The following is a 20,657-nucleotide window of genomic DNA, read 5'->3' on the forward strand; positions in this document are numbered from 1 at the left end:
TGTTGGGAGGGCAGCGCGATGATCAACTCAGCTGCACCAGCCCACGCTTGGGCTAAAGAGCCTTTTAGAGCTGTTTCATCCATCCCTAAGACCGCCAACTTGTAGCACCTCCGTGCAATCCCGCGGTCCCGCCACAGGGACCCGCAGGCTCCGCGCCCGCCGCTCGCGCTCCAGCGGTGCCGGGGGCTGGATACCCCGGCAGGGAAGGAAGGGAAAGGAAAAGAAAAGCCCTCCTGCCCAGCCCTGCCCTGCCCAGCCCTGCCGGGGGCGGGGAGCGCCGCGCTCCCACCTCCCCGGGACCCTCCGCGGGCAGCGTAGCCCCGGCTCGGCCCCGCGCCCCCCCTCGCCTCACCCATCGCCAGCCCCGGAGAGCTTTCCCGGAAGGGAAACCGAAGAATTTCCGGGAGCGCGTCGGGCGGCAGCGCACGGAGGGCAGGGCAGGCAAGGGGAAGGGGACGGGAAGGGACCGGCCGGGCCGGGAGCGGGGCCATGAACGGCTCGGCGAACTCGCTGCTGGACAAGGAGGAGCACCCGCTGCAGCTGGGCGAGAGCTTTGAGCGACGGCCCAAGGCCTCCTTCCACACCATCCGCTGTGAGCGCCACCCCCGCGGCCGCCCCTTCCTCCCGCTCTCCTCCCGCTCCCTGCGTCCCGTGCCCCGGCGCCGCTTCTCCTCCTCCTACCGCGCCCACCCCGCCGCCCCTCATGCCTTGCTTCGCGCCGCCGTCCCGGGGCTTCGTCCCCTCTCAGCGCCCGCCTCCCCGCCTTCCCTCCTGCTCCCTCATCGCCCTTCTCCCCCCTTTCCCTCCTGCCCGGCTCATCGCCCTTCTCCCGTCTGTCCTTCCTGCCCCTTCATCGCCCATCTCCCCCTTTCCTTCCTGCCTATTGCGCGCCCATCTCCCACCCTTCCCCGCTCTCTCCGTGCCCATCTTCCCGCCACTGCCACCACCAGTGTTTTCCCCAGGGAGGTGTCCAAGCCGGGGAGAAGGGGAGGGTGGATGCTGGCAAGGAGGAGGTTTGAGCGGGGCAGGCCAGGGCGGACAAACAGCTTTAGGAAGTTTTTCATTAGTCGCTTGGAAACGTAAAGGGATCTCCCCCGACCCCGCTCCGCGAGGGGTGGCTTTTCCATTTTGTTTTATTCTCTTCGTGGCAGTGGCAGGACAGGTCCCACCGCAGGCCCTGGCCTGGAGAGGCAGCCGGAGCACCTGCAGTTTGATTTCTAACTGGGTATTTTCGTGATGAAGGCAGTGTCCAGCAGTAGTCCAGCAGCACTGTCCTGGCTGTCCCGGCTCCAGCCAACTGCAGAAAGGCCTCGGACACATACAGTAATGCCTAATTAATGCGAGATGAATCCTGAGGTAGGGTCTCAAGCGGTTATAATTGAAGGAGTAGTTTATATCTTTTTTTTTTTTAAGATACCGCTAAGGTCATTCCAACTGCTCTGTTTTTCCTTAGGTGTAGGGAATTCCATATTGGAAGACTGTTTTGAAGAGGAACTCACTGCCTCTCTGTACTTGAATTCTGTGGGCAAGAAATCTAAGCTAAATGAGACCAGGAATTTTTACTAAAATGACTAGTAAACCATCAACAGTAAATGAAAAGAATACTGAACTTATAATTCACCAGTTTTCTATGAAAATGGGCAATTTACAGAGACAACAGTGGGATTTTTGGTTTAAGATGCATAATTCTAGGCCCAATCTCGTGGCCCATCTTCATCCACTGCAAGTAAGAAGTGTCAGTGATGTGATATTGGCCATCCAAGTGCCTGATCCTGGGTGAATTGAGCCTAGACCATATCCAAGTAGAAATATACTGGATTTCTTGAATGAAAAGCGCTTCAGTAATCAATTTCCTAAGGTATTGCAAAACCAAAGCTCTTCAGATTGCAACTGGAAGAATACAGTTTTATTTCAAAGGATCTTTCCATGTGCTCTGTTTTCCATCTGTGACTTTGAAGTGCAATCTCTTAATTGCCTGGTTATAATTCTTTTTTCCTAACTGTTGTTCTGGTATTATTTGTCTGGGATCCAAACATTGTATTGTTCCCATAATCCTCTTCATGCAAATTACAATGAGAGGATTTTGGAGGCTAAATTTTTTTGGGCCTTCTTAAAATACTTCATTCCTTTCTGTAAAGTTTATGAAATACTGTACTGAGAAACTGGATTGTCCCTGGAAAACACATCTTAAAAACAACTGACTTTTGGAAAAAGGACTGTGGGTACATTTGGAGGGAAGTATGTGCACTCTATCTACACCAAGATTAGCCAAGCATATGGCCCTAGTAAGCTAACAAAATGAAAACAATTTGTTGAGTGTTTGTTTAAAGTAACTCTGTTTTGCCATACCTAAGAAAGAAGTGTGGTAGTGATATTCCTTTTAAGTTAGTGACTGTGCTGTTGAAACTCTTGATCCAGTTTTGGCAAAGACACTAGCTCTTGTGCAGCTGGTTTGTTTTATTTAGCAAGCTTGCACATAAAGTAGGTGGGAAACAACAGCTAGAAACAGATTGCTCAGATGAAAACGAAGGCTATGATTTGATCTGGCAGTTAAGGCATGAGGATTAAGTCAAGTGTGTCTGATTCTGCTTGTTGTGCTGTCAAAGTTAAACTCAATTAAACATTAACGTCGTCTTAATGAGAATTTATTACAAGCCAGGGTTAGGGTTTTTTTCTGCAAATGCATTTTTCGTAGTGGAATTATATTTTAAATTTGTTCTGAGGTATTAATTTTGTAACTAACACAGTAATTTGAAGCCTTGATCGTGAATATAATTGCACCTCTTCATATCCAGGGATGCTATAATTGAATGGAGGATTCTTTTAAAAACAAACAAAACAAACCAACCTATATCTATCTGAATCTATTTCACTTCGTCTAAATCCTCTGTCAGAATATTAGAGGTTCTGATAGCTTTTTTCTTTTTTTTTTAATGGCTCATTAGCACAACAGAATAATGAGGGGAAAATACTTATAACTTAACATGTTCTCAGGTGAAATGAATATATTAAACAGAAGTCCCTTGACGAGGAGACAAAGCATTCTATACAATAGAGCAAAAATACTTAAAATGAGTGTTAGTTTAAAGCCACTGCAGTGCCTCCCCTTAGTCATGCTTTTTATCCACAGTGGCTTTGGACTAACATGGAGGCTGCTGAATTAAGATCAGCACCTCTTTTTTTCCTAGTAAGTGAGATCTGAGGTCGCCTCCACCCTTGTGGAACTTTTGGTGCTATTGTGGAGGCTGTTAAATAGCCGGAAATATCAGTAAGGCTAAATGAATTGGTGTCACTAAAGCAGTGTTTGTCACAGAGCCCTCAGGTTTGGAATTGGCAAGAGCCATGCAGAGCCCAGGCTCTTGGAAGTTGATACTCTCGAGATGCGTGGTACGCTTATACACTTGCCTGCAAAACTAAGTGCCACTCAAAGCCTGGGGTTTGGAGAAGTCTAGTTTTAGTTTTCAAACACAAGGTCTAAACCCTTATTTCAATTTTAAAAGGGAAGTTCAGAATGTGGTACTATCATATATATGACTGAGGCACTACGTGTAGACACAGTGTACTACTGTGTTATTCCATCCCTGCTGCGAACACCAGTGTGTATTTTAGCATTCCCTATAATCACAGTTAAGTGTATGGTGGTTCTTTGCAGGGCGAGGTGACGCTTCTGAAGACTCTGAGAAATGTAATCACGATTGTTTTCCTCTTCAGATGATTTTAAGCCAGCATCAATTGATACATCTTGCGAGGGGGACCTCCAAGTGGGTAAAGGAGATGACGTTACGATCACTTTGCCACATATTCCAGTAAGTCTGTTATGTTTATGTGTCCTTGTTTACTCTCCAGCAAATTTGCAGTGTAGTTACAGTCTAATGTAAAGGCTATTTTCACTTTCAGCTTTGCTAACACTAGTGGGTTCAATATTTGAGTGGCCAGACTTACCTTAGGAAAGGACTGAACAATTGGATCTTAGTGAAGGCTTATACTTGTAAGGTTACAGTTTGTTCTTTATTTTTGGTTTCTTCTTTTCTGTTCTTCCTTGAACAACAAGGGGACTTTAACTGTTAGCTGAAGCTGTATGCCTGGTACCCATCCATTTTTAGTGCTATGGCTTAATGAAGCAAGGCGGTGTAACTTGGGCTTTAGTCAAGGTTTGATGTTCAGAAGCCACAGGTAGACCTGTAAGCATATTCCTGCCATTACTAAAACATGTACAGATAGGACATAGGGGGTTCTCTTTCTTTACCTTTATCAGTGGAAGCAAGGGGGGCAGTTCTGGTGAGTGGCAATGAAGTGGTTTGATATCCACTTCCTCTGCTAATTACACCATAAAGATCTACTGTGTGAGGATGATGGTCCAACAGCAATACAAACTGTTTATAGGTGCAACTGTTTTGTAATAGAAGATTCAATAGTTTCCTTACCAAAACAAAAGAAAGCGCTCGCATGCTGGAACTGGATTTGTTTTATTAGATGAACCTAATGCTATGTGTCAAACCAATAAACCAGAATTCACAGATATCAATGGGTTTGGTGGCTGCAGGGGGGCACCAGTCAGTTTGGAAGCTGTGTGTCAGATCCTTTAGTGTTGTTTATTCTAGCACCTCGGTGGCTTTAATTGGTAGGTGATGGTCTTGTGGTAATTCTCACCAAATGAGGCTTTAGCCTGCTTTGCCCTGCTCCTGGGTTTTATATGGCTTTGGTCACCTTTAGTGCTGCAGGAGGTCACATACTGGGTTTTGTCTAAAAGAAAGGATGAGTATGGTAGTGCTATTTGAGAGCAGGTAACAATGCAGTTAATAGCAGCATTCATCTTGGATTGACAGGAAACAGTGTTGCTCCTTCATCTTTTGTGTTGAGCAGCATCACTTGTAATGTTCCTTTCCAAATCTCTGTGCTGATGAGCTTAGTTTGGTTCTCTTCCCCCAAGTATGAAGAGCTTTAAGCTTACAGTGTGCTTCAGAAGCTGAGGCAGCCAAGCCACTATGTGTATGTTGTTCCAGGGCAGTGCTGCCTCTGTTCCGGACAGAGAATTGGAAAACACCAGACGTGCTGGAAAAGAGTGAGACGTTTTGAGATCATTTTGTCCTGACAAGTTTTACTGAATTTCTTGGATCCTATTTTTGTTCCCAGTTGCCCAACAACTGGATAGGATTCAGTTTCTAAGTATTTGTGTTTTTTTTAAATGTCCTGATCCCTGAGGATATCTCTGATAATTTGTTCAGCTGAGATATTTTGGTGTCCCTTGCTGCTTGATGTACTATTTCTACATGTGGATTTAGTGACTTTAATATTTGATAAACAGTCTGGGTTGGGGAAGTGAAAAATTTCTGTTTGTTAGATTACTATAGAAGAAGATTATAGAAGATTATGGAACATCCTGAGTTGGAAGGGACCCACAGGGATCATTGAAATCCGGCTCCTGGCCCTGCACAGAATAACCCCAAGAATCACACCATGTGCCTCGGAGCATTGTCCAAACACTTCTTGAACTCTGGCAGGCAAAAAACCCTCACGAGTAAAAATAAATTGATTGAATGTTACTTGTTTCACCTTCCTCCTTTTTCTATTCTGTAATCAACACAATCTTTAAGCCAGCGTAATTTAGGCACTAACGTAAACCCTAAACATTTAATTTTATGTCAATGAGTGGGACTGTAAATTTGCTTAAGCAGTTACATTTCTGCATATTTTTTTAGCCAAGATCAGTCTTTGCTGAGTTAGGAGGCTTCTGGGTAGCCAACAAACTTTGATCAATTTTCATTAAATTTGTGCATTCTGTGTTTCCTGGCTCAGTTGTCAGCAGCAAGCAGGATTTGACTTTCAGCTTGCTTTTTATTTTCTTAAATGTTGTTTTTCTCTCTTAAATGTAGGAATGATAAAAATGTAACATGCCTTTGAAGACTAGACTTTCTTGAGACATCCTTTCTGAATTGTGTTTGTATTTATTACTGTGTCTTTGTTGGGAATTCAGATTTTTCACCTTTAATGTTCAGAACCCATTCTAAATTCAAATATATTCTGTCTCTTAGGAATATGGAGAATAGGAATTGCTTTCCAAATGGTTAAAATATCGTTGTTCTTTTTTGCTACTCAGAATAAAATGTAGGAAGAGTGCAGGTTTTTTTTCTTTTTCTCCATGATTTTAGTTACTTTCCTACAGCATGTGCAAAGGTGAATAAATAAACATGTGTTTTCTAAAACATTTCATTTTTAACATGCAGATTTCAACATCTGCATGTTACAGAGAAGTCTGAGAATGTTTCATAGCTGAGAATATAAGCCCTTGAGGAACACGGCCTTTGTGACATGGCCAGATGTGCAGCCCGTGCATGGATGCAGCACCGCTGAGCATGATCTCAGCGTTATCGGTCAGCCAGTGTGCACCACCACAGGAGTTTGTTGCCTTTATTGCTTCTCAGTCTAAGCCTTTAGACTTTTATGGCTCTATGCAGCCTTGTGTGGACTGAAGGACTTTGTGGAAGGCATCACATCACATCACAAAGCCATTTCCTTTTGAGAAGACATTTCAGTATAATTGCACGGGCATGTACGTGCTAATCTGACTTAGAAGAGGGCAGCTGTTCTTGCATAGTTTATGACAGTTGCTTGTAATCCACCCTGAAAATACTGCCACATATATATATGTAAAATATAGAAATCTGTTTAAATTATTTTTCAATTGACCACATATTTCTTCAGGCAATGGTTGCGCTACACAAATAATTAGAACTTTATTTCTTATCCAAACCCATGATTTCCATAGCAGAAACGATAAGAAGATTTCTGACACTTGTCAGGGCCAGCTATGCAAATTTAGTTATGCTGCCATTTTGGGAATGAGAGCTGTAAATAATGGCAACCATGGAGAAGATGTTTTGTCACTGCAGAGACACTTAAAAATGATGAAAGGCATAATATTACTGCGAGGAAATGTCTGATCTACTGCACATTTTCTTTGCATTTTTCTCTTTTCATTAATGAATGTTTTCTTTAGGAACTAAACATTAAGTGCTTAACCTCTTGTTCAGAACAGTGCATGTGTTCTTTTCTCTTAGTGTTTAAAAACCTTTGGGTAGGGGAATGTAACCAAACAAATATGTGCACTTTCTTTGTACCAGGGTTCAACTCCACCAATGACTGTCTTTAAAGGAAATAAAAGGCCATATCAGAAGGACTGTGTGCTTATTATCAATCATGACACTGGGGAATATGTGCTGGAAAAACTTAGTAGCAGCATTCAAGTCAAGAAAACAAGGTAAAGCTGGGGACAGGGTTGTTGATAGGGTTAATTCTTGCTGAAGTTTGTTCTTCAGACTGTTTTTTGAAATTGAATTTTTTTTTTTTATTTTGTGGTGATGTTTAATTACTAAGCCCTATGGGCTTTACATGGCCAATTATCATGTCCCAAGTATGAATCCAAGAGTAAAGAATTTGTAAATTCTCCACTGCTGAAATGACATAATTATGGTTTGTGGTGAAACACCTCTGATAATTTGAGGCTTCAGAAGCTGGCTGAAGGATGGGATGTATTTCAGGAATCTCTGGTTTACCCGAAAAAGACTGTGGAGATATTAGACTGTCAGAAGGATCATTGGACTTCCTAGGTTTGTTCCCTACAGAGTCCTGTGGGAGTCATGATGTTTTTATAGCATAATCTTAGGGAACAAGAAACACTCATCCCTGTATTTGATTAGTGATATGTAAAGCGGAACGCAAGTACAGAGCCTCCAGCTGGTGAAGGAGTGGGGGCAACTGTAGTAAAAATGGTTGTGAGGTTTTTGCCTAGAAAAATTGCTGAAGGCAGAAGTCCTTTCCGACCCAATATTCTTAATTTGATGCACAAATGCCACACAGTATGCAGTTGGAACATTTCTTAGCAGTCTTACTGCTCAGCAAGTACCTTAAGTCTCTGGATTGTGTTCTTTCAGCATCACTGGACCACAGGTTATTTGAGATCTAAAGAAAAAGCAGTTATTCAGTTATTCAAATTTCTCACGACAAAGAAACTACTTACAAGTTTTATTTTAAAAAACCCCACGTTACTGCAGTGTAGAACTCTTAGCTGCTAAAACCATTAGAAATATGGGCTGCAGTGCATCAGTAGTTGGCTGGAGGTTTGCCAAGAACACCTCGAGTTCAAGGTAAATGGACTGTAACAGTACTCTGAATCATTGATGTAAAAACTCATCCATGTGGCATTCATCTTGTCCAGTGGACATGAGCATATCCTAGATGAGACTTGAATTCCAAATTTAACTTCTGCTGAACTTTATCCAGGTGAAGTTGAAGTCAGAGGAAGCAAATTAGTGCAGGACAGCCTGAGTTTAGTCAGGTGTTTGGATACACTGAGTTTTGACTCGGGTGTGGTGAGAAATTTTTCTCAAGCAGAGGAAGGGTAGTAAGAAATTGGGATCCCTGTTTTGAGGACTAGTGCTTTGCAAAGTCATTAATTTTCTAGATCAGAAGTGCCTTTTTTTTTCATGGCTATTCTGATCTTTAACGACCTTTTGACAGGCTGTGGGAACAGGTTTTTAGTGTTAGCACCTAGATGACATTCACAGGGGAGTAAGTGAAGAACTTACTCTACATAAAACCTTCTGTAGTTCCAAGAGCATAATTATCTACCAGAAACAGCCTTTGGCTTTTATGTGTCACGTGATACTATGAGTACATTCCCAAATCCTCACTTCTGTTGCAGATAGTCTGCGTAAACTGCATTACTGTGGTATCTAACACCTGCATGTTACTGATGAATGAAGGGGCTGAACATAGAGTTCAGGGAGGCACAGAGACCCAAGTACAGGCTGAATGTACTAGCTCAGGTACCACAAATGGTTTAGGTGAAGTCCCAGGAAGTTTGACATGGGCTACTTTAATTTATCTCTCAGCGGGATTAGTTTACACACACAGAGCGTAACACTGCTAAGTTAGGGCCCTCCTAGAACTGAAACTGAGCTCTAATATCCACACAGGCTGCTTCTGTGCTACACTACATAAAGCCATATTCCCAAAGGCTTTGGTGTTATGTGATAAATACCCCGCACCCTTTAACCTTACTATGGTGTACCATAAAGGAACCTATTTTGGTTTTGTAGTTGTTGTTTGGGGGTTTTTTCTTCCAGGGTTATTGGCTGTCCTACAGTCTCAATCACATAACTTATTCAGTAAAAGGAAGAAATACCTGCTTTGAACTGAACAGCTAGGCATACTGTTATTCTGGAGACTGTTTTCCACTAAGAAAACAGCTTAAACTATTTTTAAGGACTAACAGCAAGCAAATGAAAAACAGGAATTAAATGCTTGCATGCTGTATTTAGCAGTAAGAATGATTACTCTTGGCAGGTTGACCTCTAAGAGAGTTCAGTTTGAGATGGTTTAATTGCAAGTGAGAAAATTATTTCTTTTGCTGTGATTGTTTTAAGCAGGATTTTGTTATGAGTGGATTTGTAGTTACTTTAAGTTACTATTCTTGATTTTTATTTTTTAAAAGTACAAATATTAATTACTAAAGTAAAGCCTTCGTTGCTTTTCAAGTAGAGAATTTGACATCACCAAACCACATCTGGATTTGAAAATAGATTTTGTAAGGTTGTTGCAGTGTAGTTGCACATGTTTCTTTGTTATTGAAAGCAAGTGTTACGTACAGAAAGCTGTACTTCACTTTTATCATTATAAACCAAAGCAGAGATCTGTACAAAAGGAAGTCATCAGATGATGCGTTAGTACAGGGATATTGAAAAAGCTGAACATGGTTGCACAGTATCACTGAATGTTTCTGGTTGTTTTTTTCAGAGCAGAGGGCAGCAGTAAGATCCAAGCCCGAATAGAACAACAGTCTGCCCGAGCATCTCAGCCTCCTTCGCAATTCAGAGCCCCAACCAAGCCAGCAGTTGGACCTAAAACTTCTCCTTTGAAGGATAACCCTTCACCTGAGCCTCAGCTGGATGACATTAAGAGAGGTAAAGAAGGGTTTGTAGTTTCCTGAGTTTTGGTTGGTTCTGTCTTTCTTCATACTAATAAAAACTGTGACTTTGCAATTTCTAAAAACATTCAGGAATTAAAAGATGGTACTCAACGGCTGTTTTGTCATCTTTATATCTTGTTTTAAGGCATCTTAGTGAATTATTTATTCTCCTTTGCTAGAATAGATATTTATACTGCAGTCTTCTCTGGCATGAGAGAACTTCCTCTTTCTGGATAATTTTCAGTCTTCCAAATTATTTCTCTGTTCTGAAAACAAGGGAAAAAAAAACAACCTGAATTCAGAAACCTATAGCTGAGTGCTATACAGATTGCATGGGTGTCTTAGGCAACAACAATAACAAAAGCTAATGGCCCAAGATCTAGTTAGGCAACCAAGTCACTTGGACAAAAGTTGTTCCAGCACTGAATAAGGTTGGAATTTGTCGGTGTGATTGAAGCGGTAGGTGGCTGTGTTCCCAGCACAAGGCAAGCTTGCACCGTGCCAAACAGTGCTAGTAGGGGAGGAATGAGAGAGAGAACAACCCTGCAGCTTCCCCTTTCCCAAAACCACTCCCTTGCAGCTTTGATCACGCCATATAGTTGCTAAACTTATATTAAAGCATCTTGAAGGGATGACTGGCTCAACTCACTCTTCTGCTCCAGCAAGGCTTTGTCTCAATGTTTCTCTGTGGGCAGGATGCACTTTGTTTGCCCATGCCCTTCTCTTTATACCGGTGTGATATCTGTTTTTGCTGTGGATAATACAATCAGAATGAGGAAGACTTTAAATTTAATTTTTTATTTGGTTTTCTTGTGTTTCTTCTCTGGCACCAGATGCATTTATTTTATTTTAAGCCTGTAAGCTTGTTCTTTCTGTCTGATTTTTTTTTTCCTGGGTTTCATTTTCTTTCTTTTTTTTTTTATTCTGTCCCATATAGCTATTTTTGTCTGTAGACTTAGCCTACGTTAATTGCCCAGATGACGTTAATTACACGGGGTATTTTTTCGATTTATGGTAATCACTAGGTGACATTTTTACTGCTAAGCTATCTGTGTGTTTGCATAGGTGCTGACTGGTCTGAGTCTTCTGCAGCAGTAGTATTTTCAATACCTGGATGCTGGTCAGCAGACACAATCAACGTCTGAGAGTTTCTGTTAGCTACAGTTCCCTTAGCTGCATTGTCATTTTTATTTTCTGTAATAGGTAAGGAGAAAGATAACACATGATATATCAATTTTTTTAATTTAATCAGTAGTGGATTTAAAATGTCTTTTCTTGTAGGGTGTAATAAGTCACTTAAACTTCGGGGCACGCTTATGTATACATGCAGCAATCTGTAAAGGTCATGTTATAGTAAAATAGTTATACTTATCTGGGGTGAAATCTATTCTACAAGACCATTTTCTAGTAGTCTAAAGTATAAGTCACATTTTTCAGAACTGCCGTAGTGGGGTTTTTTGCCACCTCTTCATCTTTTATTGGAAAGTACCTCTAAATAAATAACCTGTAGAGCTTTGTTTCTAAAATCAAGCAGAAGAGCACCTGACTTGTACTAAAAAAAGGAGTTTGAGTTGGTGTTTTATTGGGAGATTTGTTCGAGGTCCAAAAAGAGCCAAATGCCTGGGCAAGGGTGTTTTTTGCTTGCAGTTTATAACTTTCTCCAGCATTGAGGATCTAGAGCGCCAGCATTACTAAACCATTTATATCATAAGAATCGACTTGGGAAAGGTAGAACTAAAATGGCACCATTCTACAATGAAAGTAGTTAATGAAACTTACCTGTACAAGCTGTAAGTCTTGCTATATTCCCTTAGTGAGTCTTTTTATGAACACAGACTTGTAAGTTCTGAAGAGAGTGTGTTCTCTCCATTCAAGTAGTAACTTTCCTTTTGGTTGATGTACCTTCTCTGTGGATAAACATAAAGGTGAAATTCTGTGGTTTTTCTTTAATGAACACAGCACAGAACCTAAAATCCCCAAAGGAGGTGCTTGAAAGGATGTCTGGCACTGTGACACTCTTTTTGCTTTCAGTGTGCCCTACTTAAGGGTGTGGTGAGACATACAGCCTTAATGTGTCAGATGTTTAACAGCAGTTTTAAGGTAACCTCAGTGCACATTTCTGCTTTCCCCTGGTACCCTCAGCTGTGCATTTCCATAGCTCCACTTACAGATGAGCTGGAAAATGAACTTTCAGGTAGGTCAGTTCTCTGTCCCATTACGCGCTGTCCAAACAACAGTGTCTGAGGACAGAGTCAGAGCATGTGGGAGTTGAAGCACTCCTTTGGGAGGCTGTGTGTAGGGTTTTGCACCAGAGGAATCTTTTCCCCGAGAGCTTTTATGTTGTCCTCCTGCCTGAAGGGAGCATAGGAAGGGGTAAGAGCTTGTTCTTTTGAGTACTCGGCTACATTTGAAAACGTTTCATGAAGCAGCGGACATTTACACACATATACCACCATATAGCCATTTATGTGCATGAAGTAATTGCTGTTTATCAGACATATTTGACCACAACAGAAATGTTTTCAATAACACTGACATAATTACAGCATGCAACATATTGACATATGTCAATAACATTGACGTAATTGCAACATTTGGGAAAAAACCTGCAGAAACATATTTATGGTTTGGAGACTCTAAACTCAGTGCTTAAAAATGTGAGGACATCTTATTTACTTGAAATGCAGCTGTAGTGCTTGAGGATTATGCCATAGCACTTTTGTCTCTCGAGAACACCTCAATGAAATTTTTTTGCACTTCATTATAAAATACTGCCTCTTTTATGTGCCATCTCTGCATGCTCGAAGTGCCAGTATCAGGTTGATTTCTCTCCACCTTGCATGCTATTATTAACAGTAGGTGTTCTGCTATAGGCAAACAATCTTACCCTCCCTAAAGCTGAATGACTTTTTTCTAAAAGTCCTTGGTATTCTTGGAGCCCAAGGTTAGGGATTTACTTAAAAATCCTGCATAGCCTATTGTAATTGAGAGAAGAAGTGAGAACAGATAAACATGATTATGGAAAGAATATAGGGTATTTGATACTGTATATATACAGAGGACAGCCCTGTTGTGAAGTGTGTTCTGTTTGGATAATGGTTTCTTATCTTGAGGGCTTTTTTACTCTACAGACTGCACAGAGTGCCAGTGTAAAACAGTAAGCCGTTTTGTTTTCTTGAAAGAAATCCTACAGCTCTAACATGAAATGCAGAAAAGTTAAAGTTCCTGCAGCAGTGTCAGCCTTTTCAGATGATGTAGACTCAATTAAGGCAAGTGTTCAGAACTGTACTGTCTGGAGAGCTTTTTTAAAAGTAACTGCTGCACATCTTGACACTTCTTATCTTTTAAGACTTAAAGGCACATCAACATGAGGTGTTTGATCTTTTGATGCAAAAAGATCTAGGAAAGGTCAGATGGTGGTGTTGTTCAGATTAGAATGTATGTACCCATATACACACACAACTGTTTTAATTGGAGGCACTGCAAGGAAATGCTTAGCCACGGATTCAGTACCTATAACTTCACTGAGCATAGCAGTCAAATGGCAAAATGCAAAACTGGACAGGTCTAAAGCAGGTATGATTTTCCTACAAGGCCTTGGTGTCATCACTGGCTTTGCCACTGTCTTGGACAGTGTGACACAAGACTAATTTGAACAGACTTCCCTAGTGGTCCTGCTGGGAGTTCTGCCTGAGAGGTTTTAAATGGTGCATCAGCCACCATAATATTAGTGAAAACAATTGTGTTTTTTCTCATCTGTGCAGATGAGGTGTTTAGAATTCTGGACTCAAGGAATTAAGCGACAACCCCTTCCTCAGGGGAAGCTGTCAGCCTGTGAGGCAAAAGTTGACTAGAAGATGGACTCTGACCAGGTTTCCACCAGTGATCACTGTCACCTATAACAACCTTAATTTCCCAGTCCTTGAAGTTTGTGATACTGGTGCTGTTTTGCTTTTTCTTGCCTGTATTCAGTGTAGTAGGCCTTACCACTTCTTCCAAGGCATTCTACTGTTCCCTCCTCATTCCCCAGACCTCTTTTATGGACTCTTAGTTTTCTGCTTCCCCAGGAGAAAACCTCCACTTTTCATTCTGACATTAACCTGTAACTCTGTTTAAAATTGGCCTGGCTAATTTTCTTTCCCATTGGTCAGACAGCATCACTTCCTTCAGTCTCTGCCTACTGTATAGAGTTCAAACTTCTTGCTTAGGTTTTTTTTTTCCTAGTTCCCTGGAGTGCACTTTTGTTTCACCTTTACCCCTCTCACCACCAATGCCTTAGATCTTTTCACCTTCTTCACGCTATTTTAAATGCTGCTTTCTGGGCTCTTTTATTCTTAGCCTGTGTGCCAGCACTGCTCCTTTTCAGCCACAGACTCTAGCTATGTAAGCCTACATGTGTAATTCTCAGGCACCTGCCTTGTGTTAGACTTGTTTCTTGTATCTTTTTGCAGCACGGACTGTGATAGGGAATTGTGCTTGCTGCAATGCAGGATATTCTAACAATGTGTTATTATCATCACTTTAATTTGCAACTAACAACTCCATCAATAGAAGTATGTGGAAATTTTACATCATTAAGCTGTGGAAAAAGAGTTTAAACCTGAGCATTTTAAAGGGAAAGAACCCTTATTGTTTATCTTTCCTATAGCTTTCCCCTGTTAATTTTTTGGCCTTGAATACAAGGAACATTTACAATTTGAAATCCTCGATGTGGATAGTCTGAGAACAGTGAGTTACAAGTGCTCATTTGTCTTGGTATCAGACTCCAGGCCTGAAATGGATTTTTAAAGCCTACAAGACCATGTTGGGAGGGAATTAGGGAGAAAGACATTATAGTACAAAGTAGTATCTTCTGTTGGCCTAATCATATATTCTTCCTCCCTCTTCCAATGGTCTCGTATGCTGTGCCTTTGGGATGAAAGAGTAGCTTTTACCTGGCATACCAATAAAGTACAGAGAGCACACGTGGTCTAGCAGGGATCTAGATTTAGGATGTAAGTTGGAGGAGCAACACCGCTATCCTTAAATGCCCAGCTGCAGTGTAACTGTAGCACTTGAAACTGAGAACTTTGAAACTGAAAAACAGTGGTTTTAAAACTGGCAAAAGAAAACATAATTTCTCAAACTAATACATGCTGAGCTAGAGGAATTCTCTCCAGTAAATATTGTGGAGGCTGGAAACTTAGCTGTTATTCTATAATGTTAGGCAGCCCAAGGATCTTACTAAAAAAGGGAAGACTTCCAATTGCTCAGACTTACTCCTGCAGGGGATGAAGATAAAAAATATTTAAATTGAGCCATTTTTACATAAAGGAAATAGTAATTGTAGATGATCTGTCTCTATGCCATACACAGGAAAGGTGTCATGATCTGTGTAGCTGGGGTTTGTCTCACTCTGACACGTCTTACCTCAGGTGAATTACTCCTGTCATGACTTCTCCATTTGTCAGGTAGAGGTGATAATATCTCATCTCTCCTTCCTGCATTCTTGTCCCTTTAGTCTGTGACTTCCCCAGGGCAAGCATGGAGTTCTCACCTTGTGGGTATAGAACTACTAGCACAACAAAAGCCTAAATTTTGAGGGTTTCACATCCTGTGCTTGAATGTTGCTCTCATGGAAACCTGCCTAAGTGAACTGAGTCATCACATACTCAGCTTTGTGGGTGGGTACAAAAGAATTGTCCTCTGGTAGTGTTTAGGCCACTTACAATTATGACACATTTAACAATATTGTATGATTTGGGGTGATGTACCTTAGTAGCTCTTAAGTAACCAGTCATTCAGCCAACACTAGCTGTTGCTGATGAGGCTGTTGTGGTGCTGTCATGGTATTCCAGCGTTTCTTTGCACTGGAAACCCTGAAGTGGGGAGTGTCTGACTTGAAAAACTTTACAGTTTCAGAGTAGTTCCCGTATTTCCCTGGCTACTTGTATGCTCTGTAGCAGATTATGGTATTTTTACCACTCCCCCAGCATGTGAAAATTCTCAGCTATTCTCATCTGCTCCGCTGCAAGATTATTTGATGTCACCCATCTGTTTCTTAAGTTTGTTTAACATGGGCTCTGATACTGTACTGGAACAGTTTCACATATTATCTGAAGCTGAGCCAGTTTCTGTTGGGATCATTTGCCTTTGTCCATGTTCCCCACACACACGCCCCTCCCCCCATTTTTTGGTATTTTCTGAAAACCTAAATGTCACTGGCACCTAACAATTTAGATTTAGATTTCCTTGGTCAGGAAAGGTACTTACTTTGTAGATGGAGTATATAGCCTGTCGAAAATAAAGAAGAAGTACTTTCAGGAGTGGAAAAGTATATAAAGAGTAATTAGTGGAAGGGAAGGTTTTCTCATACTAACCTATGCCGTTGCCTCTTTAAATTTAGCTACAGCAATAAGTAAAAAAGTTTTCAGAATTTTTTGATTTCCCTTCCTGTGTCTCTCTTTCATGTGAGATATTTTGGTGTGACAAATTATACTTGACAAAACTATTGCATTTTCACATTCTTTTCCAAAATTCCATGGGGCCCTGTTTATGGTTTCAACCAGATGAATGTCTTTTTATTTCAGAGCTGAGAGCAGAGGTTGAAATTATTGAGCAGATGAGCAGCAGCAGTGGGAGCAGCTCATCGGATTCAGAAAGCTCATCTGGGAGTGAAGATGAAAGCTCCAGCAGTGAGGGGGAAGAGGCAGCACATGTTTCCCCTTCCCAACCACCACACCAGCAGTATAACAACAGGAATGCTGTCGCTAACGGCACCAGCAGGCCACAAGGAAGCAATCAGCTCATGAACACGCTCCGTAAGTAAATGCTTGTGTCTTATCACCGTTGAAAGCTGATTGAGACCACTCATTTACTTAGCACGTTAGGCTGACTCCATGAAGTGCCTTTTGCCAAATAGCAGCCCCAGGGAGTTGCACTGGCGTGCAGTACAATTTCAATCCACGGGCAGATTTTGTGAACGGAGGGCTGAGACCTTTCTGAAGGTGTGGAGAGCCTGTGGGCATCAGGGCAATGGCCCCTGTTGGCCCTGGTGAGCCTTGATTCAGGCCTCCAGGTGGAATAAGTGTGTAGAAAAGAACTTACCCACTGGTGCGGGAGGGTGCACTGAAGGATGGGAATTACTCTAATGTGAATACAGAGATTAGGTGGAAATAGTGGGGCTGGCGTGTGTCATTTAAAGGTCTGGAAAGAACTGTGAATGGCACAAGACTGTTCTGTGTTCATAAATGCACAGTCTCTGTGGTCTCTGCTACTGCTTTGTCAGAGAATTTATTGTGTCGGTCTCAGCTGTATTTTCACAAATACCACATTTTGAAGGGATATTTAAAGGGCCATGTATTTGGTTAAAATATTGCAGCTATGGGATTTGCAAGCATTTAATCAGTACAAGCTCACTTCACCCTTTAAAAAGTGTAAGAAACATTTTTCGAGCATGGTTCTGTCCCATGAGGATCTCTCTGGGGACATGCTGTACATCTGTGTTGCTCTTTCCTTCTGCAAGATCAGGTATATTCTATCTTGGTGGAGTTAAAATATTACATTTACAATTATCAAAATTGTTCTTAATTCCTCCTGAGCCATGTTTGTGTACATCTCTTGGCACTCACACATAGGGAACCGGTACGGTTTGAATGCAGATGTCTGTATGTTTTCCAACTTTGAGAAGACACATACATTGTACAGACCACACTGAAAAGCCCTGCTGGAAAACTGTACAGCCCTGTCAGTCTTCCTGCCAGTAATGAATGTCCAAGTGAAATCTAAAGTTCAACGAAGTCATTAGGACTCTGTACGTTTCTCTGTGTCTGGTTGTGAGCAGCCTCCTTCCTGCTTCTCCTGGGCCATGAAAACAATACTGCACAGGCCACTGAATGGTAAGAAGCTTCTGACTGCCAGAGAATCTGGGAAATGATAGGGTAGCTCCTCTAATCAGGCAGTGTTTTTTGCCTTTGGGTTTAAAATCCTTCTGCTATGGGAAGAATCACAGCTAACCCAAGTTCTGCCCTTGTGAAAGGGTAGAGGAGATGAAGAAATCCAGGGCATAGCTGCTGCATAGCTGCTCTGCAGATGTTTTGGGGGCAGGGCCATGGGAGAATGCTGGAAGAACTAGGTTGAGTTACCAGAACACAAGCATGATTCTTGCCCCTTTTTACCCCCTCCACCTCACCAAATCAAAAGTGCTCTGCAAAACAGGATCTGAGACAGTAGGTTTGATCCATATCCTGGCCTTTAGTGCAGTCTCTCTTTGTGCTTTGCTGGGGATCCTTTGCAGTCACAGCACGTGTCAGCTTAGTTCAGCCAATAGCCTTGGGCTGTGATGGCTTTAACATTCCTTTTGGTTTATTGACTTGTGGAGGCCTTGTCTTGGCTAGCCAAATGGCCTTAAACCAAAAAAAACCTTTTTTAAAAGGGCTGAGAAAGCCAAGGAATTCCCCGGTGCCTTGTCCCAGAGCCATATACGGGAGCTTGGCTGGGTGGAGGCTGTGGAATGCCTTCCACAGCTGCTAGCATGGAGAGGGCTGTTGTCCCACCAGGGAGCAACTTTGGTGGCTGCGGAGCCAAGGACGCTTGGTTTGGCCTGGATCCAACTGTGTATTGGCAGCTCTTGATGTTCTTGGGCATGGAGAGTAGTTCATTAAGTGACAGATGATGTTGGCATTAATTTCATATGTTGTTGTTCTTTAAATCTTCCAGTGTAAATGTGACTGTTCTTTGGTTTGATTGCCATGAAATGTGAATTATCGCCTACTCACTTGTTGTGTTTTGTTGTTTTTTTGTTTTCCATAGGAAATGACTTGCAGTTGAGTGAGTCTGGGAGTGACAGTGATGACTAGAGGCTGAGCTTTCGCTGTTTCTCTTACATATACATGAAGAGCTAATTTACCTTGAAGTGATCCTATTGCTTATGAAGAGGAGCTGGCACAGAGATAGTTCCATGTGTGGAATTTTAATAGAAGAAATGCATAGCCCTACAAAATAGCAGACATTGAGGGCTGTTTTACTCTGTGAATTAAGTGTATATATTGTGTATATTCTTATGCCGTTAAAGCTTTGAATAGATATGTACAGTGGGTGAGCCAATGTATGTTCCTGTCCACAGTCTGTAAGTTTAATGTGTAACTATGTCATCTAAAAGTTTGTTGTTTGTAGAAGATGTTCAGCGCATCATGACTTTGTCGGGGGACTTTTGTATATAGGGTGAGCATGAGCCAACAATGAGTTTAAAATAACATGCAGGATCTTGTGTGTGCACTGAAGAGAGACTCTTGTAAATTAAGTTTCAATACTAAGTTGATTTCCTTGGTTTCAGACTTTTCTAATGCCTTTTTATTGCTATTTATGGTTGATTTAATGGACTGACTTTTAAACAGCTGAAAAATAGGAATCATAAAACCGTGTTTGTCCCAAACCTTGCTGCACCAGTGCCTTATGAGCAGGTTTTTTAAATAGCGCTTCGATTCCTGCCGCCTTTCCTGAGGGAGCAGTACTGAAACCTCCTCGGATTGCTTTTGCAAACAAGAGCTGCATGTCACATGCAGCCTGCTGTACTCTGAGGGCAGTGACTCTAGTGAGGTAAAGGATATACATCAGTCACCTAAACTCATCCAAGTAAGAATCAGATCAGCATTTTCGTTTGCAACTGAATTGTTTAATTTAACTCAGACCTCATTTAACTCGTGTAACTCGGACCTAGTCTTCAGAAATATTTAGAAGCCCAACTACCAGTGAAATTGCAAAGTCACAAGTACAAAATTTTTGTATTACTGAAATCTTAAGACCAGAGCCCTCTTTGCATTTCCGTAGAGAATGCAGAAAGAAGAAACGACTAAACAAGTGGCCATGTGTATTTGGGTCTGGCTGAGATGGAGTTCATTTCCCTGTAGCAGCCCAGCATCCAGCCACGGTCAACCCACCACACCATGAAATAGCAGAAGTCTCTCTCCCACCACAGTTGTCCAGGTAGACTTTAGTCCATAGTGTTGGTTGGATGAGATCTCTTTGTGCTTGGCAGTAGTACACAGAACTTGAAATATTTGCCTAGGGTGAAATTCATCCCTGTTCAAGGGAGTTTAAAGGGTGCTTAGTTGGATTATCATTAACTATTTTTGCTCACATGGGAAATGAGTGCCATAGGCAGCCTCTTACATCTTGAACACCAGGGTGACTTTTTAAAACCAAGTTCTACTGGCATAGGACAAAGTTGCACCATAGTTTTGGTGTGATTCGGAGGAGTGGGAAGCTGAATCAGTTGCCTCTCTGTTCTCATTCCTCAAGAGTCTGCTTTGCACTGCTCTCATCTTTTAGTTTGTGTTTTTACTCCTGTTTACTGAGCTCTGTCCTTTTTTTTAATGTGTTGAAGAGCAAGGGGACATTTGAAGGGAGATTTTATTAAATGGTTTATTTTTTTGCATTAGATACATATTTAGGCATATTTTTGCATTATTGTACATACAATTAAAAATAATTGAGTTTTTTAAAGTGTTTTGTGATGTGGGTACATATTTTAATGGACAATTATGAAATATACTTGATGAAAGCCACAATTGCTCTCCCTTTTTCTTTTCTCTTTCTTTTTCCCTGTTCATCCTCGGACAGTGAAAATGCTTTGCTTGTACCAATTTGGGATTTTACACTTTGGTGCAGAAGATCTTCATGGTGGTCTAATTAATGTTGATACTGCTCCTGA

The 20,657-nt window shown here is 41.6% G+C and overlaps 1 protein-coding gene across 1 annotated transcript; it reads left to right on the top strand.

Moving 5' to 3' along the window:
- The first annotated feature begins 409 nt into the window (after window positions 1-409).
- EAF1 (ELL associated factor 1) lies at window positions 410-20,507 on the top strand. The gene is made up of 6 exons (XM_027897269.1): window positions 410-592; window positions 3,712-3,806; window positions 7,122-7,258; window positions 9,796-9,962; window positions 16,537-16,767; window positions 18,758-20,507. The coding sequence occupies exons 1-6, from the start codon at window positions 490-492 to the stop codon at window positions 18,802-18,804; spliced, it is 780 nt and encodes a 259-aa protein (XP_027753070.1). The 5' UTR covers window positions 410-489; the 3' UTR covers window positions 18,805-20,507.
- Window positions 20,508-20,657: the final 150 nt, after the last annotated feature.

The sequence above is a fragment of the Empidonax traillii genome, unplaced genomic scaffold, assembly GCF_003031625.1.
Source record: "Empidonax traillii isolate 1590-97213 ecotype Southwest subspecies unplaced genomic scaffold, ASM303162v1 scaffold19:size3308961, whole genome shotgun sequence".
NCBI classification, from domain to species: domain Eukaryota; kingdom Metazoa; phylum Chordata; class Aves; order Passeriformes; family Tyrannidae; genus Empidonax; species Empidonax traillii.